At 36.4% G+C, this 19,016-nt stretch overlaps 1 protein-coding gene across 3 annotated transcripts in view; it reads right to left on the minus strand.

The window, feature by feature from the left end:
- Positions 1-19,016, minus strand: part of WDR72 (WD repeat domain 72) — a 182,005-nt gene that overhangs the window by 65,661 nt on the left and 97,328 nt on the right. For 2 of the 3 annotated variants that reach the window (XM_014530071.1, XM_014530069.1), the window contains exons 15-18: positions 14,903-15,720; positions 11,671-11,762; positions 7,503-7,582; positions 1,953-2,148 (exon numbers count right to left, since the gene is read on the minus strand). In XM_014530071.1, the coding sequence (XP_014385557.1) occupies positions 1,953-2,148; positions 7,503-7,582; positions 11,671-11,762; positions 14,903-15,720 (1,186 nt within the window). Of the gene's footprint in view, positions 1-426; positions 661-1,952; positions 2,149-7,502; positions 7,583-11,670; positions 11,763-14,902; positions 15,721-19,016 lie in introns of those variants that run through there. The other variant, XM_014530070.1, reaches the window with a different exon arrangement.

Here is a 19,016-nt window from a genome sequence, read left to right on the forward strand (position 1 = left end):
TTCCTTCAAGTAATGCAGTACATACTACTGTAATAAAAATCTAAAATTTTTCCTGTCATTTTTCTAAGTTTCTCTGAATAGGCAGTGTTAATATAAATATAACTTGGAAATTTACTTGAAAAAATTACTTGGAAATTTTCCTCTTCAATGCATGTTATGTGTTTCTGATTTACTTGTAATTGCAGTTAATATTTTCCTACAGGCAGCATTTACCCACAAAAAATATATGCTCAGCATTTTTTGAGTATATTTTTTTAGTTAAAGTATTCTAAATTTCATCTACCAACATATACTACAACATATAAATTGTAATATTTTTGTGTTCCAATTCTTATCACAAACAAACCCTAAATTTTCTTTTAACATTAGCAAAGGCTCATTCCAAAATAACTTAAAGATAGTTAATATCTAACATGAATTCTGGGTGTCTCTAGTCATAGTAAGATTAAATAGTATAGTGTTAATAGTTCTTATACCCAATAATTAACTGGGGACAGAGGGCCTCAGTGAAACTTCAAGTAATAGGTAGCTCATGTGACAACAAAACTCATCAGAAGTTTCACCTTGATCGCCTGCCATGAATTTCTCACCTAGAAAACAGGTCTTTGGGCCAATGGATAAGTTAGACTCACGATGAGGAATAAGGCACAGAAACGCCACCTGAGGAGCATTTACACATGATGAATGACATTAGCTGTGCTTGGAGAGTTGGAAGAAACCTATTAATGGCACTATGGGTGCCTCTTCAAATGAATTGAGAACTCAAATGCAGTAATTGAAAATGAATTTAAAAAGGAATTTTTATGCTTCTTGCTTGAAATGTGTCACACAATTACAATTATGTGATGTAATCAAAAAGGAGCTCCTTCAAGTGGGTGAATCTATCAGTTAATTAAGCTAATTTCTGGACAACTAACAAACAAATGACTTGAAATTTATCAAATTACTTATTGGATTTTCCATCCTCAGTAACGGTGTTGGTATCAGGAAATATTCTATTTTTATTTTTGGCCTTCACTGAAGAAGCCTTTTTTTTCTGCTATGTATCTTCTTTCACTACATAGTGCTCTCCAGTCAGTAATCTTATAAAAATAGTTAGAAGGAAAAAAATGTAATGCATTTTTAAGAATGACATCTCTTCTAAGATTTAAACATTTTAACTGTAGCAACATTTTTCAGAGTCCCAAATAAATAAAAAGAAAATCTCTTTTTGAGTACCTAACAATTTTAAACAACCTGGAACATGTAAATTTGTAACATGTTTTCTTGACAAAAATATACATTTGGTCATATTATAAATCGATTTTTCATCAAAAGCTTACTAGTAAATTTGAGAATCAAATTTGCACTTATTTTTTAACTGTTTTTTAATTCTTTTTTTTTAAGTCACAGCTAATGACTGAAAAATCAGTTAAAGTTTTACAGCAGAAATTTAGATTCACTTGCTTGCCATAAGCCATAAACATTATCATTATAAAGTTATAATGATAAAATGTGTTATAAAATCAAGTGGTCTAACTATAAACCAGTTTAATTTTAGTTACTATTATGTCTCTTATTCCCAGAAAAGAAAAAATCTGGCACATGGGTACTATCATGGTATCAAATGGAAACAAACTTAGAACCCATTATGATGAGGTATTCTTATACTCTATATCCCATTAAGCTATTACTGTTACTCCTGTTTTCATTTTCAATCACTTAATTTCAAAACATTTTTTATAAATGATATAGGTTTTTGTTTTGGAGAAATATTTACTTATTATAATAGAATTTAGAAGTTCTTTAAAAATCTGACCATTAAAGAGGAAATTGATGGCAGAACAGGTCAGATACAGGGCACTTGGCTTGGTTTTTGCAGAAATGATATATTGTGAACTCATATTCTCAAGAAGTTCTAAGTAGTAGAAAAAATCCTGATGAAAGAGCATGCCAATAAATTTTGCACTTACTTTGCAAAGACAAACTGTCTGTAATACACTGTAACTCTAGCTCCTCCGTGCATTCCATCTTTGGCCGCATCTGCATCATCTGGTAGTTATCATTCTCAGTCATAGACCCTGGTTCACTGTTGACTGGTGTCTTTCTCAAGGTCTTCATGTGCTGTTGAACTTCCGCCAAGAGAACAGCTTGTATTGCTTCAGTTACCTGTTGAGTTTGTGTTTCCATACAAATTATATTTAGTATTATTACAAATAATAATAATTTGTTTTGCACCAAACCCAAACCCTGAAATTTTGATTAGAAAGGTTTCACATAAATTGCAATGTTCCATTCCACTAGGATTAACATCTGAAATAATTAAAATATAGATACTGAGAACTGGCACCCAAACCATCACACTGATCTTTCATAAATGCAAAATACTATATAGGAAATTTGAAAGGAGTTTTGAATTCCTTCTCTTAAGATATTTTAACTTCTGCTGGAAAATAAAGGAAATTAATTTGAATATGTCATAATGCTCTTAAAGACAAGTGTATTTCTAAAGACAAGACTTTAATAATAAATATTACTAAACTCTGTGTATGTGCATGTGGCTTTATATAGATCAAAATACTGCAGGGCGCAATTTCCCATTATTGTACATGCCCACTCAAGGACCTGTGGTTGACTGGAGGGGATGGGGGAATACTTGTCACATGGCATCTAATCCACTATCTTCATTTTTAAAATAAACAATCAGGTATATGACATCCCAAGTTCTACACAGACTTGGTAGACAGGTCTTCTGAGCTTTGCTCCTCTGTCCTTTTTGCATATCTTGTGCCAAGGTTCTCCCCTCCTACCCCTGAGTAAAAAAGCTGGTGTACCTTAGCCTCTTTCTGGAAAGGAATGAGATAAAGTCTAGGAGTTAGGTCAAGTTCAAGGAAAGCCAAGTGCTGAATAAGTGAGGGGAAAAGGAAGGGCACTGCTGATCTAGGTGAACTTGGGACATTTTCCTATTATCCTTCTCTGGCTGACAGTTAAACCTTTCATATAGCCACCACCCATGCCTGCTCCTTTCTCCTCTAAACCCTGTCCTCCAATGACTCAGGTTCCACAACTGCCACTGCCCCCTCTGCATTATCCCCAGTCTACTCTTACAATGCCTGGGGCGTGGGCTTGTGGGCAACACGAGGGTGATGGAGAGAGGCTGATGCCCAAAACAGAACATGTATTCATCTAAATATGTATTTAGTCTCTTTTATGTGGCATGACAGCGTATGAGACTTTTAGGCTCCAGGGACACTCAGGGAGCTGTTGCTGATGGCAGATACTTATTAAGCTACTGTGGCAGAAGGACCTGGGCCCTTGACCTTCCAATATGGGAAGCTTCCTAGAAGTATCAGAGGCTTCCTGATCACTGATCATTCCTCTGTTCTTGTTCATTCAAATGCTTGTTTAGCTTGTGAAAAAAAGGATAATGAATGAAGTGATTTTACTATACCATGTCTACCAATGCTGTAGTACTGCCTGTCACAGTACAGGTACATAATGCTCACTCATGCATATCACGTGATGAGATTCTCAACACTGTGTCAGTTATTGCATACCATGAACCTAACAGTTCTACAAATCAAGATACTAGTGAATCATGATATTAATATCTACATGTTATAATATGTGATATTATATTAACTATTTGAAATAATGTTTACTAGCATACACCCTGTATCACAATATAGGTGATCCATGCTTATTTATGTGTATCATATAGTGGACCAAACTATATTAATTATTCATGAACAATTTCACATCAATGAATTTTATTTTAATTTTGTCACACATTTTATTTGACAGCACTGATTATAAGATGTGGATGATGTGGTAAAAAGAGCTCTAAATAAGAAATGAGAAAGCCTGGGCTTCTGATTCAACTATGACAGTAACTACAAATGCAACCTTTGATAAGTGCGGGTACTACTCTGGAACTTTATGTCCTCACTTATAAAACAAAGTCTCTGATACCGAGAGAGTCTAGAATGAGAGCTTCCAATCACAGAATCCTGTATGGAACTTTCTTCTGTCCATAACTGTAATTCAGAAGACTATTGGAGGACATCCTCAGACCCATGGTCCATCCAGATTATGGCCTACCCCTCTGAATGAGCAGTTTGGCCTTATGCCCCAGGGAAGGATGGCTGCCTCTCACTGGGATCAGTATCATCTCTAGGAACACCCACAACTGTGACTTAGACAGTCCTCTATCCCACTGGATACAAAAGTCTATAACGACCAGGATCAATATTCTTTCTTAAAAACCTATAGGGGTTTATGTAATTTCATCTAACATTTCTAATTATTGGGTTTATATATCATGACCACATTTTTTAACTGTTGAATGTTGGGGTTTTTGACATATTTTTCACTATAAATACATATTAAAAGAATAATTAATAATAGTATCGTTGAGAACAAGAGGAAGTAAAAATAACAAAATGAAACATACTAATCATAATGAATAGGATACTCAGAGCCACAAAACTTAAAAGTGAATATTGAATGGCATACACCCAGCTGGAGACAAACTCAAAATATATACTGTATGCTCAGTGTGAAATCAATAAAGCATGGTTCCAATTCAGAGAAACTGTACAGCTTATACGCAGGTTAAAATAACATTATCACTGTATCTGGTATACAGTGGGCACTAAATAAATACTAATGGAATTGAAATAGGTCCTGGACACTTTAAAAACATAAACTGTGGAAAGTAGAATTTATTGATACTTCCTAACTATCAATACTTCAGTTTCTCTACTATGTAAATATAGCAGATAAATTTTATAGATTGTAGGGATAAAATTTACGCCCCAAAATGTAAAATTTACACAGTATTTGTGATTTTAATAAAGAGCTAGAATTGGAAGCACTATGGGTATCAAGCTGTCTTCTGAATGCAAGTTTCTCTGGAAATAGATATGCAAAGTATTAAACTCTTATGAGGGACTGTGCAGTGATTTAAAATAAGGTTCACTAATCCATTAGCTGCACAGAGATAGCCACAAATCTGGGCCATATACTGGTAATTATTACTAGAAGTATTACAGTGCCATAGGCAAGCTAAAAAATTTAATGTTTTTTTTTTTTTACTAAGACCGTGAAATAGCACAGAATGTTATAAAGACTCATAAGAGCCCCCAAGGCCTGCTTATAGTTCCAATGTCCGGATTTTCTGGTATAAAAGCATTTACCCAAAGCATTTATCAAAGTATGTTAGTGCAGCTTCAGAAACATGCAAATTAGCAACCCCAAATCCTTGCTGCTGCTTTTCCAGCCCTTATTCCAATAAGATAAATTTTATAGATAGTAGGGATAAAATATGGGTATGTTTCTTATTTGAGAAGCAAAAGAGACAATTTCCAGATAAACTTATTCATCTGAAAAATATATTCCTTCTTACTTGCTCCCTTAAAGGCACCCCCCGATTCAACTTCTGAAGAAGGATTTTGCTCTATTTTACAAAAGCATTCCATTCCCATCTAGTGCTTCTAAAATACATTGAAAAGTAGATTCAAGTTAACATGATTTGACAAACTGCTTAAATAAACAGCTTTATTAGTAATTTGAGGACTGCTTAATGAAGCATTTAAATGGATACTTGCAAAAATTCTCATTCCCACTTTATACATGAGGAAAATAGTCAAATTAACCCTATCTTCCAGAGTCATTCATCAGGCTAGTGGCAGGGATGAAAGGCAAATGGTGAAGCTTGGACTTCCTGTAGTGTGAGTCATAAATGCTCTGGTAATATTTTTACCTGCTCCCAGCATTTTGCACAAAGTCATAGTATCATAGAACCTTAAAGATCCACTAGTCCAAGTATGTCCAAACCACATTAAAACTTATCTGAAAGTCAATTTAACAACTACAAAAGATCTTTAGTTAGAGCAATTCAGGATAAATGGTCTGTTGAATTAATTTTCTTAAGGATTTTTCCCCATTGTGGAATTAGTTGGCTACTAGGAAAAAAAATCATACCTTTAATAGATAGACTCCTTTATTGATAATATGCTGGTAAAGTCAACATGTACTGATGTCCATTTGATTATCACAAAAGGTTTTGCATAGCTATTCATTCATTCATTCATTCATTCATTCATTACTTACTGACTGGCTGCTGTCACTACTGCTTTTCTGGGCACTGGTCAAAGAGGGGTGAGTGAGACCAAGCCCCTGCTCTCAGCAAGCTGCTATAACAGTGAGGGAACAGAAGATAAGCAAGCAAAAAATAAATGTGTAGCCTGGTCAGTGTGGCTCAGTGATAGAGCATTGACCTATGAACCATGAGGACACAGTTCCATTCCCGATCAGTGCACATGACCAGGTTGCAGGCTCCATCCCCAGTGGGCGGTGTGTAGGAGGCAGCTGATCAATGATTCTCTCTCATCACTGGTGTTTCTATCTCTCTCACCCTCTCCCTCTCCTTTCTACTCTGAAATAATAAAAATATATTAAAAAATAAAGGTATAATTTCCATTAAAAACAGCACACACAAAAAAAGAAAATAAAACTGGGTAATGTGATGGTGGCTGGAGGCATGGGGTCAGTGAGGGGGAGGTGGCACTATTAGATGGAGTAATCAGGGTAGACCTCTCTAAGAAGTTGACTTTTGAGCAAATGATGAATGGAAAAATGAAAATTCCAGCTCAAGAGAACAGTAATGACCTAAGGTGGAAACGAGCTTTGTATGTTCTGGAAATATAAAGATGCTCAGTATGGCAAAAATAGGAGGGAGAATGATAAGCAAAGAGGTTAGGCGAAGGGCAGATCATATAGAAACTTGTTGGCCATGGTAACCCCCCATGGCCAAGTTTCAATAACCATTCCAGTTGAGTTTACTTGGTTTTATAGTGTCAACCCCCACAGTTCGTTCTGAGTTAATTTTCTTTTGTTTTCCTGTACCCAAAATAGTCATTTTTAATTGTCCTTACTGCTATTCTTGTCTTGCAAATTTGATATGCCTTAAGCTCATGAAGAAGAACAAAGTTCCCATAAGTACTCATCTAATCAATGCACAGATATTTTTTGTATGTACAAAACTATCCACTTACTTTTAGGACCTAAAAAAAAGGACTGAAAAAAGAAAAGACTTCCATTGGGCCTGGAGACCAGCCCTCTAAATTAGCTCCCAAATGAAGTACTCTCAGGATAGAAAAAGAATTTCTAATTATACTTACCAAATTCCTAAGCCTAGGGACATTTTGAAATAAAAAAAAATAGACTATTGTGCCACAAACTGAAATTTCAATGAGTAGTAAGTTACTGATACCATGAACATCCCTTCCTTAGCTCCCTCCATTCAGACCCCCTAACTTGGTACACCCTCGTATATATTATTTCCCACTTTCCCCCTCATTATTAGTCTCTGCATTAGCCCTGTTAAATGAAATGCCCTGGGAGGACATTGTGTGAGGACAAGCATACCTACTCACTCGTACTTTCAAGCAAAGGGGAGGATGCATGAACCACAGCAGCAAGAAACTCTTCCATAATCAAGAACATGAGCTGTGTCATACCTGCACAGACTGGTCTCTCCAACAGGAAATTAGCTTCAAAAGAGAACCGTCAGCTTCAGGTAGATGGGGTTCATTCTTGCCTAGAAATATACAGAACACATTTATATCTTGAAAGTATTCAAAATGGATGCACTCAATGGTCCTCAACTCCAGCTGCTGACAGTAGAATCACTTGGGGAGACTTTTGTCATAAACACCAGAGCCCAGGGTCAGCTTTACAGAGATTCTGATTGAATAGGTCTCAGGATGACAGTGGGTCAGGCATTAATACTCTGTAAAAGTACCTCAGATGATTTTCATGTACAGTGAGAGTCAAAAACCATTCATTAATTTATGTATTTATAATAATTATACTAATACATATCTATGTTAAATCAAATTCATCTTTATACCTTAAAGCCATCTTTGTACCTTTTTTTGCCAACAAAATGCAATGACTACTAATATTCCCACCCAAACAGATCACCAAATTTTATAATTCCTTCTTAATGCAAACAGTTCCTGAAATTGTACATTGCATCTATCATGCAGAAATCATATAAAAGACTTCCCTTGATTTGTCCTCACCCAGCTCTGATACTCTAATCAATAGGTACAGCACTTCGGTTTTAATTTGCCTCATTTTGTTATGTATTGTTTCTTTTAAGGCTGCCCTCTTGAATCTCCTTTCTATCCATTTGCCTTAATGTTCAGTGTGAAATTTTAAGAGTGAGCTAGGGCTTGGTTTATTTAAATTGATCTATAGTGTCCAGCAGTTTCCTACACAAAAAGCACTTAATAAGTACCTTTTCATTAATTGAAAATGTACATATTATCATCTAAGTGAAAAATCGATGAATTAAGGCTTTCTGATGGGTAAAATATATTATCTAGGTACCAGATCACTGAATGAGATAAAAACAACGCGGGCTTGTGCTGGAGAGAAAAATGACTATGATTGTCTATTTAAATAAATGTATTATATAGGTCTGAAATCCTGCTATCAACTTTTAAAATTAGTACTAGTCTAATATGTATTTCATTAATTCACCATTTTAAATATTAATAGATATATGTATGTGTGCATTACATCAGTGTTCAAGGGAAATGTGCTAGAAGGTATTAAATATAATATAAATTGAGAACATGAAAGAGATATATACAATACATAAGAAACTTATAACTCATTAATATCATTATTTTTCCTGATGGAATATATAATGTGAATTTGAAATGACCAAGATCAGGGCATAAAACATGCAAGTATGAGAGAGCACTATGATTTTGAAGTCATATTTTCCATTTCTTCATGAGCACAGCGGGTAAGAGGACACTTTTTTGATCTCTCTCCTTTTGTTGACCTTGTGACTCTACCATCAAAGCGAAGTATTGGTCTCAACTGTAACTGCTTACTGGCATCAGGGGGTACTTCACAGTGCACTTTAATGTGACATTAAATTTTAATATGAGGTGGAAATGAGAGCCAACTTTTCTTGGCAATGTCAGTGAGTTAAAGAATTAATTGCAACTTAAGGGGGAAAGATAAAAAGAAAACATCCCAGGTTTACCACTATTACCTAGTCACCATTCTTGCTGACAGAAGTGGGTATTGGTTCCTGTCAACCCTTTAGAATGAGTGCCACAGTGTAATTTTATTCTTCAGGCGTTGATTACAGAATTAATAGCACGAAGTAAATCCCTCCTTCCCTCTACCTCTCATCTTTCAATTATTAAAACACACAACAACATTTCCTTATTACCTCACTGGGTTGTAAATGCTAAAAAGGCCAACTCCAAACACCACGGATGCATCAGTAATAGCACTAGTTGCTCGGGCTGTTTGGTTCGGCAGCCACAGGAAAGCCTGGGGCTCCCTGGCTCTGGTTAGCAAGTCTCTTGGTCTCTGCAAAAACCACCTATGTCATGCCTCAAATTCCAATCCATTTCCTAGTCTAATAAATCGGCAGCCACAGGAAAGCCTGGGGCTCTCTGGCTCTGGTTAGCAAGTCTCTTGGTCTCTGCAGAAACCACCTATGTTATGCCTCAAATTCCAATCCATTTCCTAGTCTAATAAAAAAAAATGAAAACAAGAAGAAATACCCTAACAAGAACTACTACCGAAGGAAAAAATAGGCAACCCAGAATGGGGCCATATAGGGAGAACATTACTAGTAATCTTAGATGTGAGAAGAGGCCTGACATACTGGAAAGAGCAAGGGATTTGGGATCAGACAGAGTTGGACTAGAATCTGGCCCCTGTGCTTATGGCGATAAGTCATCTAAGTTCCCTGACCTCCAGTTTCTCTAAGGGTAAAACAGAGATAGTTCCTTCTACTACATAGTGTCCTTTATATATTAATTGAGATAATATATGCAAAATCATTAGCATAATTCTTTCAAAATACCAGTCACTCAGTAACTGAAGCTATTAATAAACTCCCACTCTAAAATATCCCAAATATTCTTTTCAATAGCCCTATGAGGGTCCGCATGTGTTGCTGTTGAGGCCATTCCAAGTAGCAATAATATACTATATGACTTTGGGGGCAACATGCACACTATTATTCCAACTTTACAAATGCAGTAAATACAGCTTTTGAAGAAGTAAAGTTACAGAAACAGTAAGTGGCAGAACTGGATCTTGAACCTTAGCTATCTCCAAAACCACTGTTCCTTTTAACTATTCATCCATTAATTCAAGCATATTTACCTAATTCTTTGCAGGCATTGCTCTAGGAACTGGGAACATATCAGTGCATAAAGCTGTCATAAAAAGAAAAGGAAAACCTATGGAACTTACATTTTACCAGCCAGACGTGGATGACAAATTTAAAAAAAAGATATATAGTATGTCAGGTAGTGAAAAGGATTGTGGAAAACAGTAAAACAAGGAAAGGGGTAGGGTTGCTGGGAGAAGGGATGACACCTTCAATAATGGAATGGCATTTGAGCAAGAATTGAAGGTGGTGGAGGTGAGGGGCAGCAGGTTGACCTCTGGAATCTGGGGAAAGAATTCCAGGCAGAGGAAACAGCCAATACAAAGGCCCTTAGACCTGCCTGTCATGTTTGGGTTTGAGTAAAAAGACCAGTGTAGCTGGACTATGGGAAGCAGGAAATGAGTATAAAGAGATGAGGTCAGTTGGGAGTGTGAGCAATGATGTAGGCAGAAAAGCCAGGGTATATAGGTTTTTCTCTATATAGGGCCTTGTGAGTTATCCTAAACACTGTGGCTTTTATTCAGAGTGACACAGAAGCCACTGAAAGGTTTTTAAGCAGAAACATGAGATTCTGACTTTGTTTCTAATAGGTCACTCTGGTTGCCTGGTTGGGAATAGAATGTAGGAATGAAAAATAGGAGCAGAGGGGTGGTTAGGAGGCCTCTGTAGTCATCAAGGCAAGAGGTGATTAAGGATCATGAAGGGTGGTTCTGTAGTGGAGAGAAGCAGTCAAAATCTGGGATATATTCTGAAGGTAGAACCAAGGTGAGTACTAAAAGGTTAGATCTGGAGTGTGAGAGAAGGGAAACATCAAAATGGCCTCAAAGTTTTTGGCCTTAACAACTGGAAGGATAGAATTGCCACTTACTGAGATGTCAGAGATGTGAAGAAGCAGGTTTTTGGATGAAACTAAAGAGCAAGATTGTCACAGATTTCAAGGACCATTGTATGACTTCTGAAAGAGCTCTAACATTCTCTAGTGAAATAATCACTTATGTGGTAATAAAGATACTGATGTGCCCTAGCTGGTTTGCTCAGTGGATAGAACGTCGGCCTTCGGACTGAAGGGTCCCGAGTTTGATTCCAGTCAAGGGCACATGCCCCGGTTGCGGGCTTGATCCCCAGTAGGGGGCGTGCAGGAGGCAGCCAATCAATGATTTTCTCTCATCATTGATGTTTCTATCTCTCCCTCTCCCTTCCTCTCTGAAATCAATAAAAAATATAATAGTATTTAAAAAAGAAGACATGCATAAGGCTAATTTTAAAAAAGATATACTTTTAAAAATGTTCACATATATTTCAATATTGGCAGAATACAAAAATATAACCATGTGAAATGCAGACTAAATAATATAATAAAAAGACACATTGCTTATTCTAAACTGTAGAGTGCTATTCAGTTATAGAAATACTAGTTATTTTATGTCATAGAAATAAAAACAAACCAAAACAGACTATATCTGTAACTTTACCATTTCGTAAGTAACTGTAGAAGCTTGAAATATGCAAAATATCATTCCCAGGACTTTTCACTTTGTTATGCACAGAATCCATTTTGAAAGAGCTATTGAAAAAAAAAAGATTTAAAGTATATTATTGAAAATGTATAAAAATATTTTGAAAAATAGGTTAAATAAATGAAACTTATGAGTGTATGACCAATTTAACAAATTTGGGAAGTGAACACAGATTATTTTTAGCAACGTCTTCCACATTAAGCTCTTTGATGAATCTTATTCCCTCATATTTCTCCTATCTAACACCTTAATCCCAATTGAATTATGAATCTTAGTTTATCAGTATTATCTTGTGATCTACTTTTACAGAAGGGGTCTTGCTAATTTAGGTCATGCAATTTGTAGCTAATGCAAAATAAACATTTATTTTTAATCCTAATATGTTGACATCAGTCAAAGATTTCTCCCCAGGTGCCGTGGGGACGTGAGGAAGGCAGGCTGTGCTCCAATGCAGTGACTCAGCAGCTTTCAGAGACTGCCCAAGTGTGTGCTCAGAGGCAGTTAGCTGTTTCCTTAAAATCCAGCCACATCATGCACCTGATTGTTAAGCAGACAAGGACTTCTCAGCCTTCACAACCACAGGGAAATGTTAGTGAAATGGTCAAACTTGTTGGAAGGATCTGGTGACACATCTAATGCACATTATTTTGATTTCCTGCCAAAGGACATGCAGTCTCTAACAAAATATCAAATCTGAAGCGACTGATTGAGGGTAGCAGTCTCTAATCCTGACACCTCCATTGGATAATGTTTAAATTAAGAATTCTATAAAGAATTTGCTAATGTGTGCTAACAATTTTTTTTAATCCTTACCTGAGGATATGGCTTTTTAAATTGATTTTAGAGAGAGAGATAGAGAGAGACATGGATCAGTTGCCTCCTGTACATGTGCTGACTGGGGATCAAACTCACAACCTTTCAGTGTATGGGATGATGCTCCAACTTAGAAACACGGCCAGGGCTGTGCTACTGATTTTAAGGGAAGGCCTAGTGCCAGTCTATCATCTCCCCTAGTGGGCTTGAGACACATCCTGTACCCCGTACTTGGTAATCAGGAACAAACACAGAATAAACACCTCTGACAAACAATAACTAAGTCCCTCACCTGCTCTGTGGGATCACAATTAGGCAAACATACTTTTGTAGCAGCCCAAATTCTTAATAATTTGAAGAAATCTTAATGATCACCTATCCCACCCACCTCATTTTAAAAATGAGGAAAGCAAGGCCCAGAGGGTTAAGTGACTAGTACAAAGGCACATGGCTAGTTAACAATAAAATCAGGATGAATTCCTGGGTTTTCGGGCTCCTGGCTACCTGCATTTTATTTTAATATACTTTTGTAGCAGCCCAAACTTTTAATAATTTGAAGAAATCTTAATGATCACCTATCCCACCCACCTCATTTTAAAAATGAGGAAAGCAAGGCCCAGAGGGTTAAGTGACTAGTACAAAGGCACATGGCTAGTTAACAATAAAATCAGGATGAATTCCTGGGTTTTCGGGCTCCTGGCTACCTGCATTTTATTTTTAACCAGACTTTAGGTACTATGTAATTTTCTTAGTAATAGAAAGAAAAGTAAATGAAGCCTATCTGAATTCTTATAAATAAATAAATAAATAAATGAATGAATGAATGAAAGAAAGAAAATAGAGGATAGTAAAGAACTAAAATTTACCAGTCTGTTTTCTCATTGTTAGGGCTATGAACAGAACATGGAAAACCCAGTAGCACTACAATGGAAGGAAGTATAATACTGAATCCTGCATAATCCATAGGGACTTGCTTTGCTAACAGACTCTAAGCCCACTGAGGGCAGGATCTCTGGCCATTATATAGTGCCTGGCACAGGTATTTGTTGAATTGAGCTCTTATCAAAGAACATAAATGTCAAGGACCATTTACCATCATGTATTGGGTAGTTCAAACAGCATCTCTTCTGGAAAGGCTTTCTAGATGGTTTTATCTCACACTAATTATTCTCTTTACACAGACCACCTAAAACACCTGTATTACAAATGTTTTTTCTAGTTTTTTTTTATTATTGTACTTCAATGGTTTCTATGTATTTCATGTGCATTATTTTTATCATTTAAATGAGCTCATACCCAAATGAGAAATTTATGTATATTTCCCCTATAGGCTGATGAATTGAATTAAATCTTCTAATATCAGACTATGAAAAACTGCATTGCATTTTAGCAGTGGGAGAGGGTAGACATTCAGAGTCAAAGTGAGTGATTAATCAGGCTTTGGAATGAGACTAGTACTCAGCCCTGAATCAGACTCCAAGAAGCTGAATTAATCTTGGGGTTGCTATCTTCTCTTCATAAGCCTTAATATCGTCACCTATACAATGAGCGAAATAATAGGGCCTGTAGCACAGCTTTGCTGTGCATACTAAATAAAATCATGTATGTAAAGGGCGTCCATGGTGACCAGCAGATACGAAGCACTAAAAAAAACAACAGTTATTATTACTAAACTGTACTTTCTACAAATTACTGATGGTCACTTCTATTTTAAAATGCCAAAGTATACATTAAATGGTGGGATTTGAGGAATGAAATTTTCAAATTTTTCCTTTCCTTATCTATAATAATAAAAGCGTAATATGCTAATTAGACCGGACATCCTTCCGGACATCATTCCTTCTGGACAAAGCCACAGCGGGTGGGGGCCACGGCAGAGGCAACAGAGGACCCTGGCTGCTGCAGCGGGTCGGAGCCGGAGCCAAAGCCCTTGCAAAAATTTTGTGCATCAGACCTCTCGTGATATATAAAACATATCATTATAGGCGATTACTTAAATTTCTTTGTTCATATTTAATTCATAGCAACTGCAATGTATTTCAAGGTTGTATGTATGTATGTATCATCTATCTATTTATTGAATCATTCAGCACCCAGCACTCTGATTTTCCTGGCACATATTATGAGAACAAGGGTTATTTGTTGAACAAATATATTTTAAAACAAATTTACTGCTCAAATTATCCTCCAGTCCCAAAAATTAAAAGAAAGGTTTTTTTTTTAATGTGTTTGGAGCTAAAGGAGTTGTTGCATATTCATTCTTCGTGTAAAGGAAGAAAAGAAGGAGAAAGGCTAGAGAGTTGAATACAACAAATAATGATAATTTTTAAAATATCACAAATAAGAATAGTCAAAATCTCTAGGCATGTCTTACCTATCAATTCCATATGCCAAGTCTACAGGCATGTTAACTAATTTGTTAACTAAAAATAGTCTTCTCAATAAATAAATTATAGTGTTTGACTCATGCAAAGCGTCACAATTATTTTCCAGTCCTCTTGGCATCCCAGCTTGATTTGGAAGAGTGGATGTGTATTTGTTTGACAATTCCAACACTTTTCTGGAAAACAAATTGACTTTTGAGTAGTCTTTCTTCACTTCGGCATTGCATAAATCCCAACCTGGCAGCATCAGTGAGAAGTGATCTTCATTTGAAGCAAGTCCTAAAGACACGGGACCCTGAAGCTTCAAAATATTGAGATGCTTAATGCAGAGGTTATCTAATTCTTTATCCACTCCCCACGGCAAAAGGCAAGATAGGAGCAATTTGGCTGCATCTATTATGAGGTTGGCATCAAATTTTCTTGATGGCTTAGGGTGTGTCTTTTTGGAGCTCTTCATTTTCTTCTGCCTTTTAATTCCATCATATTCTTCTAAGACCACGATGGAATTATCTCCTTGGGCTGGGGCTTCACTCACAGGCTTGGCTTGTGCCTCTGCTGAGAGAGAACCACAGGCAGTTTTATTTCTTTTCAGCGTCAGTGTTTTCTTCTCAACTGTACTTTTGGCTCTTCTCAGGATCTCACTGCCGTAGAATGAATTGGGAGGGTCACTGTCGCAGACTGGCGTTGACAGCAGAAGTTCAACAAGGTTTTCCAAGTCAAACAGAAGGATATGAAAGCCAATGTTACTCCATTTTGTCTTCACAGGCAAGACATTAAAAGGACCCGAGAAAGACTTGGCATCAGCAACCTGAAGGAGATTGAAAGAAACACAAAACTTTATGTGTTGAAGTCCTTATTTTTAAGTGATTTTACTAAAGGTTCCATGGGGTTAAAATGGCATAAACAGAAAGTATTAAGTAGCAGTACAAGTAATGGCAAGTCATTTTAATTTTTTTGTATTACTTATAAAAATTCCCCTCTAAACATTCTATATTCTAATATACTTAAACCATTTTTTTTCTTTCTTAAACTTTTGTTTTTCTTTTAAAAAATATAAACTAGAACCCATGGAATATTATGGCATTAGATTGACATCCTTTCATATACACTTTCACATCTTCCTATCAGTATGGTTATGAAGACATACAACAGTGGAAAAATAAGTTTGAAAATTAAGGAGAACAGTCAAAATACATGTAAAAATTTAGAAAATCTTTAAGATGAATGGTCTCTCCAAACTTGTTTAACATCTTATTTAAATTTTTAAATAGTTGGAGGTAATCTAAATGTTAATCAATGTCAAATTTTTTTAATTTTTTTTAAAGGTACACCTTGTTCTTTCTCTGCCTACAATGATTTTGCCCTAAATATTGGCATGGGGCAGGGGTAGGCAAACTTTTTGACTCGAGGGCCACAATGGGTTCTTAAACTGGACCGGAGGGCCGGAACAAAAGCATGGATGGAGTGTTTGTGTGAACTAATATAAATTCAAAGTAAACATCATTACATAAAAGGGTACGGTCTTTTTTTTTTTTTTAGTTTTATTCATTTCAAACGGGCCGGATCCGGCCCGCGGGCTGTAGTTTGCCCACGGCTGGCATGGGGGATCCCATACTTCAGTGAGGTTCCTGCTCCTTGAAAAGGCCTTCCTAAAGTACTTCATCCCCTCATGCCAACCTACTACTTTCTATCATCTTCCTTTTATTCTTTCTTCCTAGTACTTATATTATATACAATATTTATTTGTTTACTGTATATTTTCTCCAATAGCATTCAAACTTCACCTTTGTAGGAGTTTTGTATGTTGCTTTATTCCCAGTGCTCCTCTACAGCATTATTAGGGTATTTTAAAGAAAACTGATTTCAGAGAGGAAGGTAGAGGGAGAGGGAAATAGAAACATCAATTGATTTCAGAGAGGAAGGTAGAGGGAGAGGGCTGCCTCCTGCATGGCCCACACTGGGGATCGAGCCCAAAATCCGGGCATGTGCCCTGACCAGGAATCAAACATGACCTCCTGGTTCATATGTTGACACTCAACCACTTGACCATGCCAGCTGGGCCACTATTAGTGTCTTAATAAATATTTGTTGAATAAATAATTAGCATGTGTATTTAATAGCATACCATTCAAATACTTTGAAATAATGGTGTAAAACTATATTTACTGGGAAAAATGTGTTCTATAAGGCAGAGAAATAATACCCTTCTAATAAAGCCATGCGTGTATGAATGTATTGATATTTTTACATATTGACATCTATAAATTCATACACATAATATGTACATTTATATTCATGAAGGACATGCACTAAAATGTTAATAACTTAATTAGAAAGAGAAGTTAAAATAATCTCTATATGTTAGGGTTTTTTAAATTTAGGTTTTGGATTTTTTTTCCACTGATGACATTTAGTTTATAATCATAAAAAAGAAAATTTAAAAAACAAACCATTAAAAAATTTTAAAGATAAAAGTCCAGAATGGGTTTTGGTTTTATACAATCCTATTCCTCGGACAAAAACACATTTTTTTTCTACCAATAAGATAGTGTAAGGAGTAGTATAATTATTAATAAATAATTTCTGAAAACCAAAAATAAAAACTATACAGACTGAAAATGGACAAATGGCATCAATAGCAATTCACAAAGAATAACATTAAAATTAAAATATGAAAAATGTTTATAACCAGTAGTAATCAAGAAGTGAAATTAAGATAGTAATACCATTCATTACCTATTCATTTAGCAAAAAGTGTTTCTTACATATCTTATTATGAAATGTCTAATGCATATAAGAAATACATAAGCCATGCGTTTAGCCCTCCCATAAACTTCTACTTTCCTAAAGCTATCATCTTCTCTGGCTGTAGTATCTGAACCTCCTCAATTACTGAGCCAATGAAAATCATAGCAATGACTCTAGAAACACCACACATTGCCTGGTCGAGTTTCATCTTCTTATTTGGTGGTCCACACAGCCACAATAGGCCCATGGCACTGCTGTAAACACATCTGCCCTGATATATGGTCCCATAAGCCTCAGGAGCAACTGGACATTTTACATTCTTTTCAAATCATAAATGCTACTCCAAATTTATTTAGCATACTACAGCATTGTTTCCCACTTGGAAACAATTCTATTAGATTATAAATATAAAACATTCTTATATTTTATTATACTAAAATGATTAAATATTATAACTCTAGCCTATCATCACTGATTTTTTTTTCTTTTAAAAAGCAGTGAGTTGCCCTAACTGGTTTGGCTCAGTGGATAGAGCTTTGGCCTGCGGACTGAAAGGTCCTATGTTCGATTCCAGTCAAGGGCACGGACCTTGGTTGCAGGCGCATTCCCAGTAGGGGGTGTGCAAGAGGCAGCTGATCGATGTTTCTCTCTCATTGATGTTCCTAACTCTCTATCCCTCTCCCTTCCTCTCTGTAAGAAATCAATAAAATATATTTAAAAAATAAAAATAAAAAAATAAAAAGCAGTGAGTATATTGTTAAAGTCATGTCATCAAACAACTTTAAAAAGAGTATTTACCATTATTTTGACATAAGTAACAAAGAATAACTATAAATGCCCATAATATTAATTCTTAAGTTCTTATATACTATATTACTAGAGGCCCGGGGAACAAAATATGTGCACTTGGTGGGGGGGTGGGGAGGTCCCTCAGCCCAGCATGCTCCCTCTCACAGTCCAGGAGCCCTCTAGGGGTGTCTGACTGACAACTTAGGCCCACTCCCCACGAGTGGACCTAAGCCGTCAATCAGACATCCTTAGCACTGCCACGGAGGTGGGAGAGACTTCCACCACTGCCGCCGCGCTCACCAGCCATGAGCACAGCTCAGGGCTTCTGGCTGAGTGGCACTCCCCCTGTGGGAGAACACTGACCACCAGGGGGCAGCTCCTGTGTTGAGCGTCTGCCTCCTGGTGGTCAGTGCATGTCATAGCGGCTGGTCAGTCTGCTGTTCGGTCAATTTGCATATTAGCCTTTTATTATATAGGATAGACTAGAGCAGCCGTGGGCAAACTACGGCCCGCAGGCCGGATCCGGCCCGTTTGAAATGAATAAAACTAAAAAAAAAAAAAAAACCG

Source organism: Myotis brandtii, unplaced genomic scaffold (genome assembly GCF_000412655.1).
Source record: "Myotis brandtii unplaced genomic scaffold, ASM41265v1 scaffold709, whole genome shotgun sequence".
In the NCBI taxonomy this organism is placed as follows: Eukaryota; Metazoa; Chordata; class Mammalia; order Chiroptera; family Vespertilionidae; genus Myotis; species Myotis brandtii.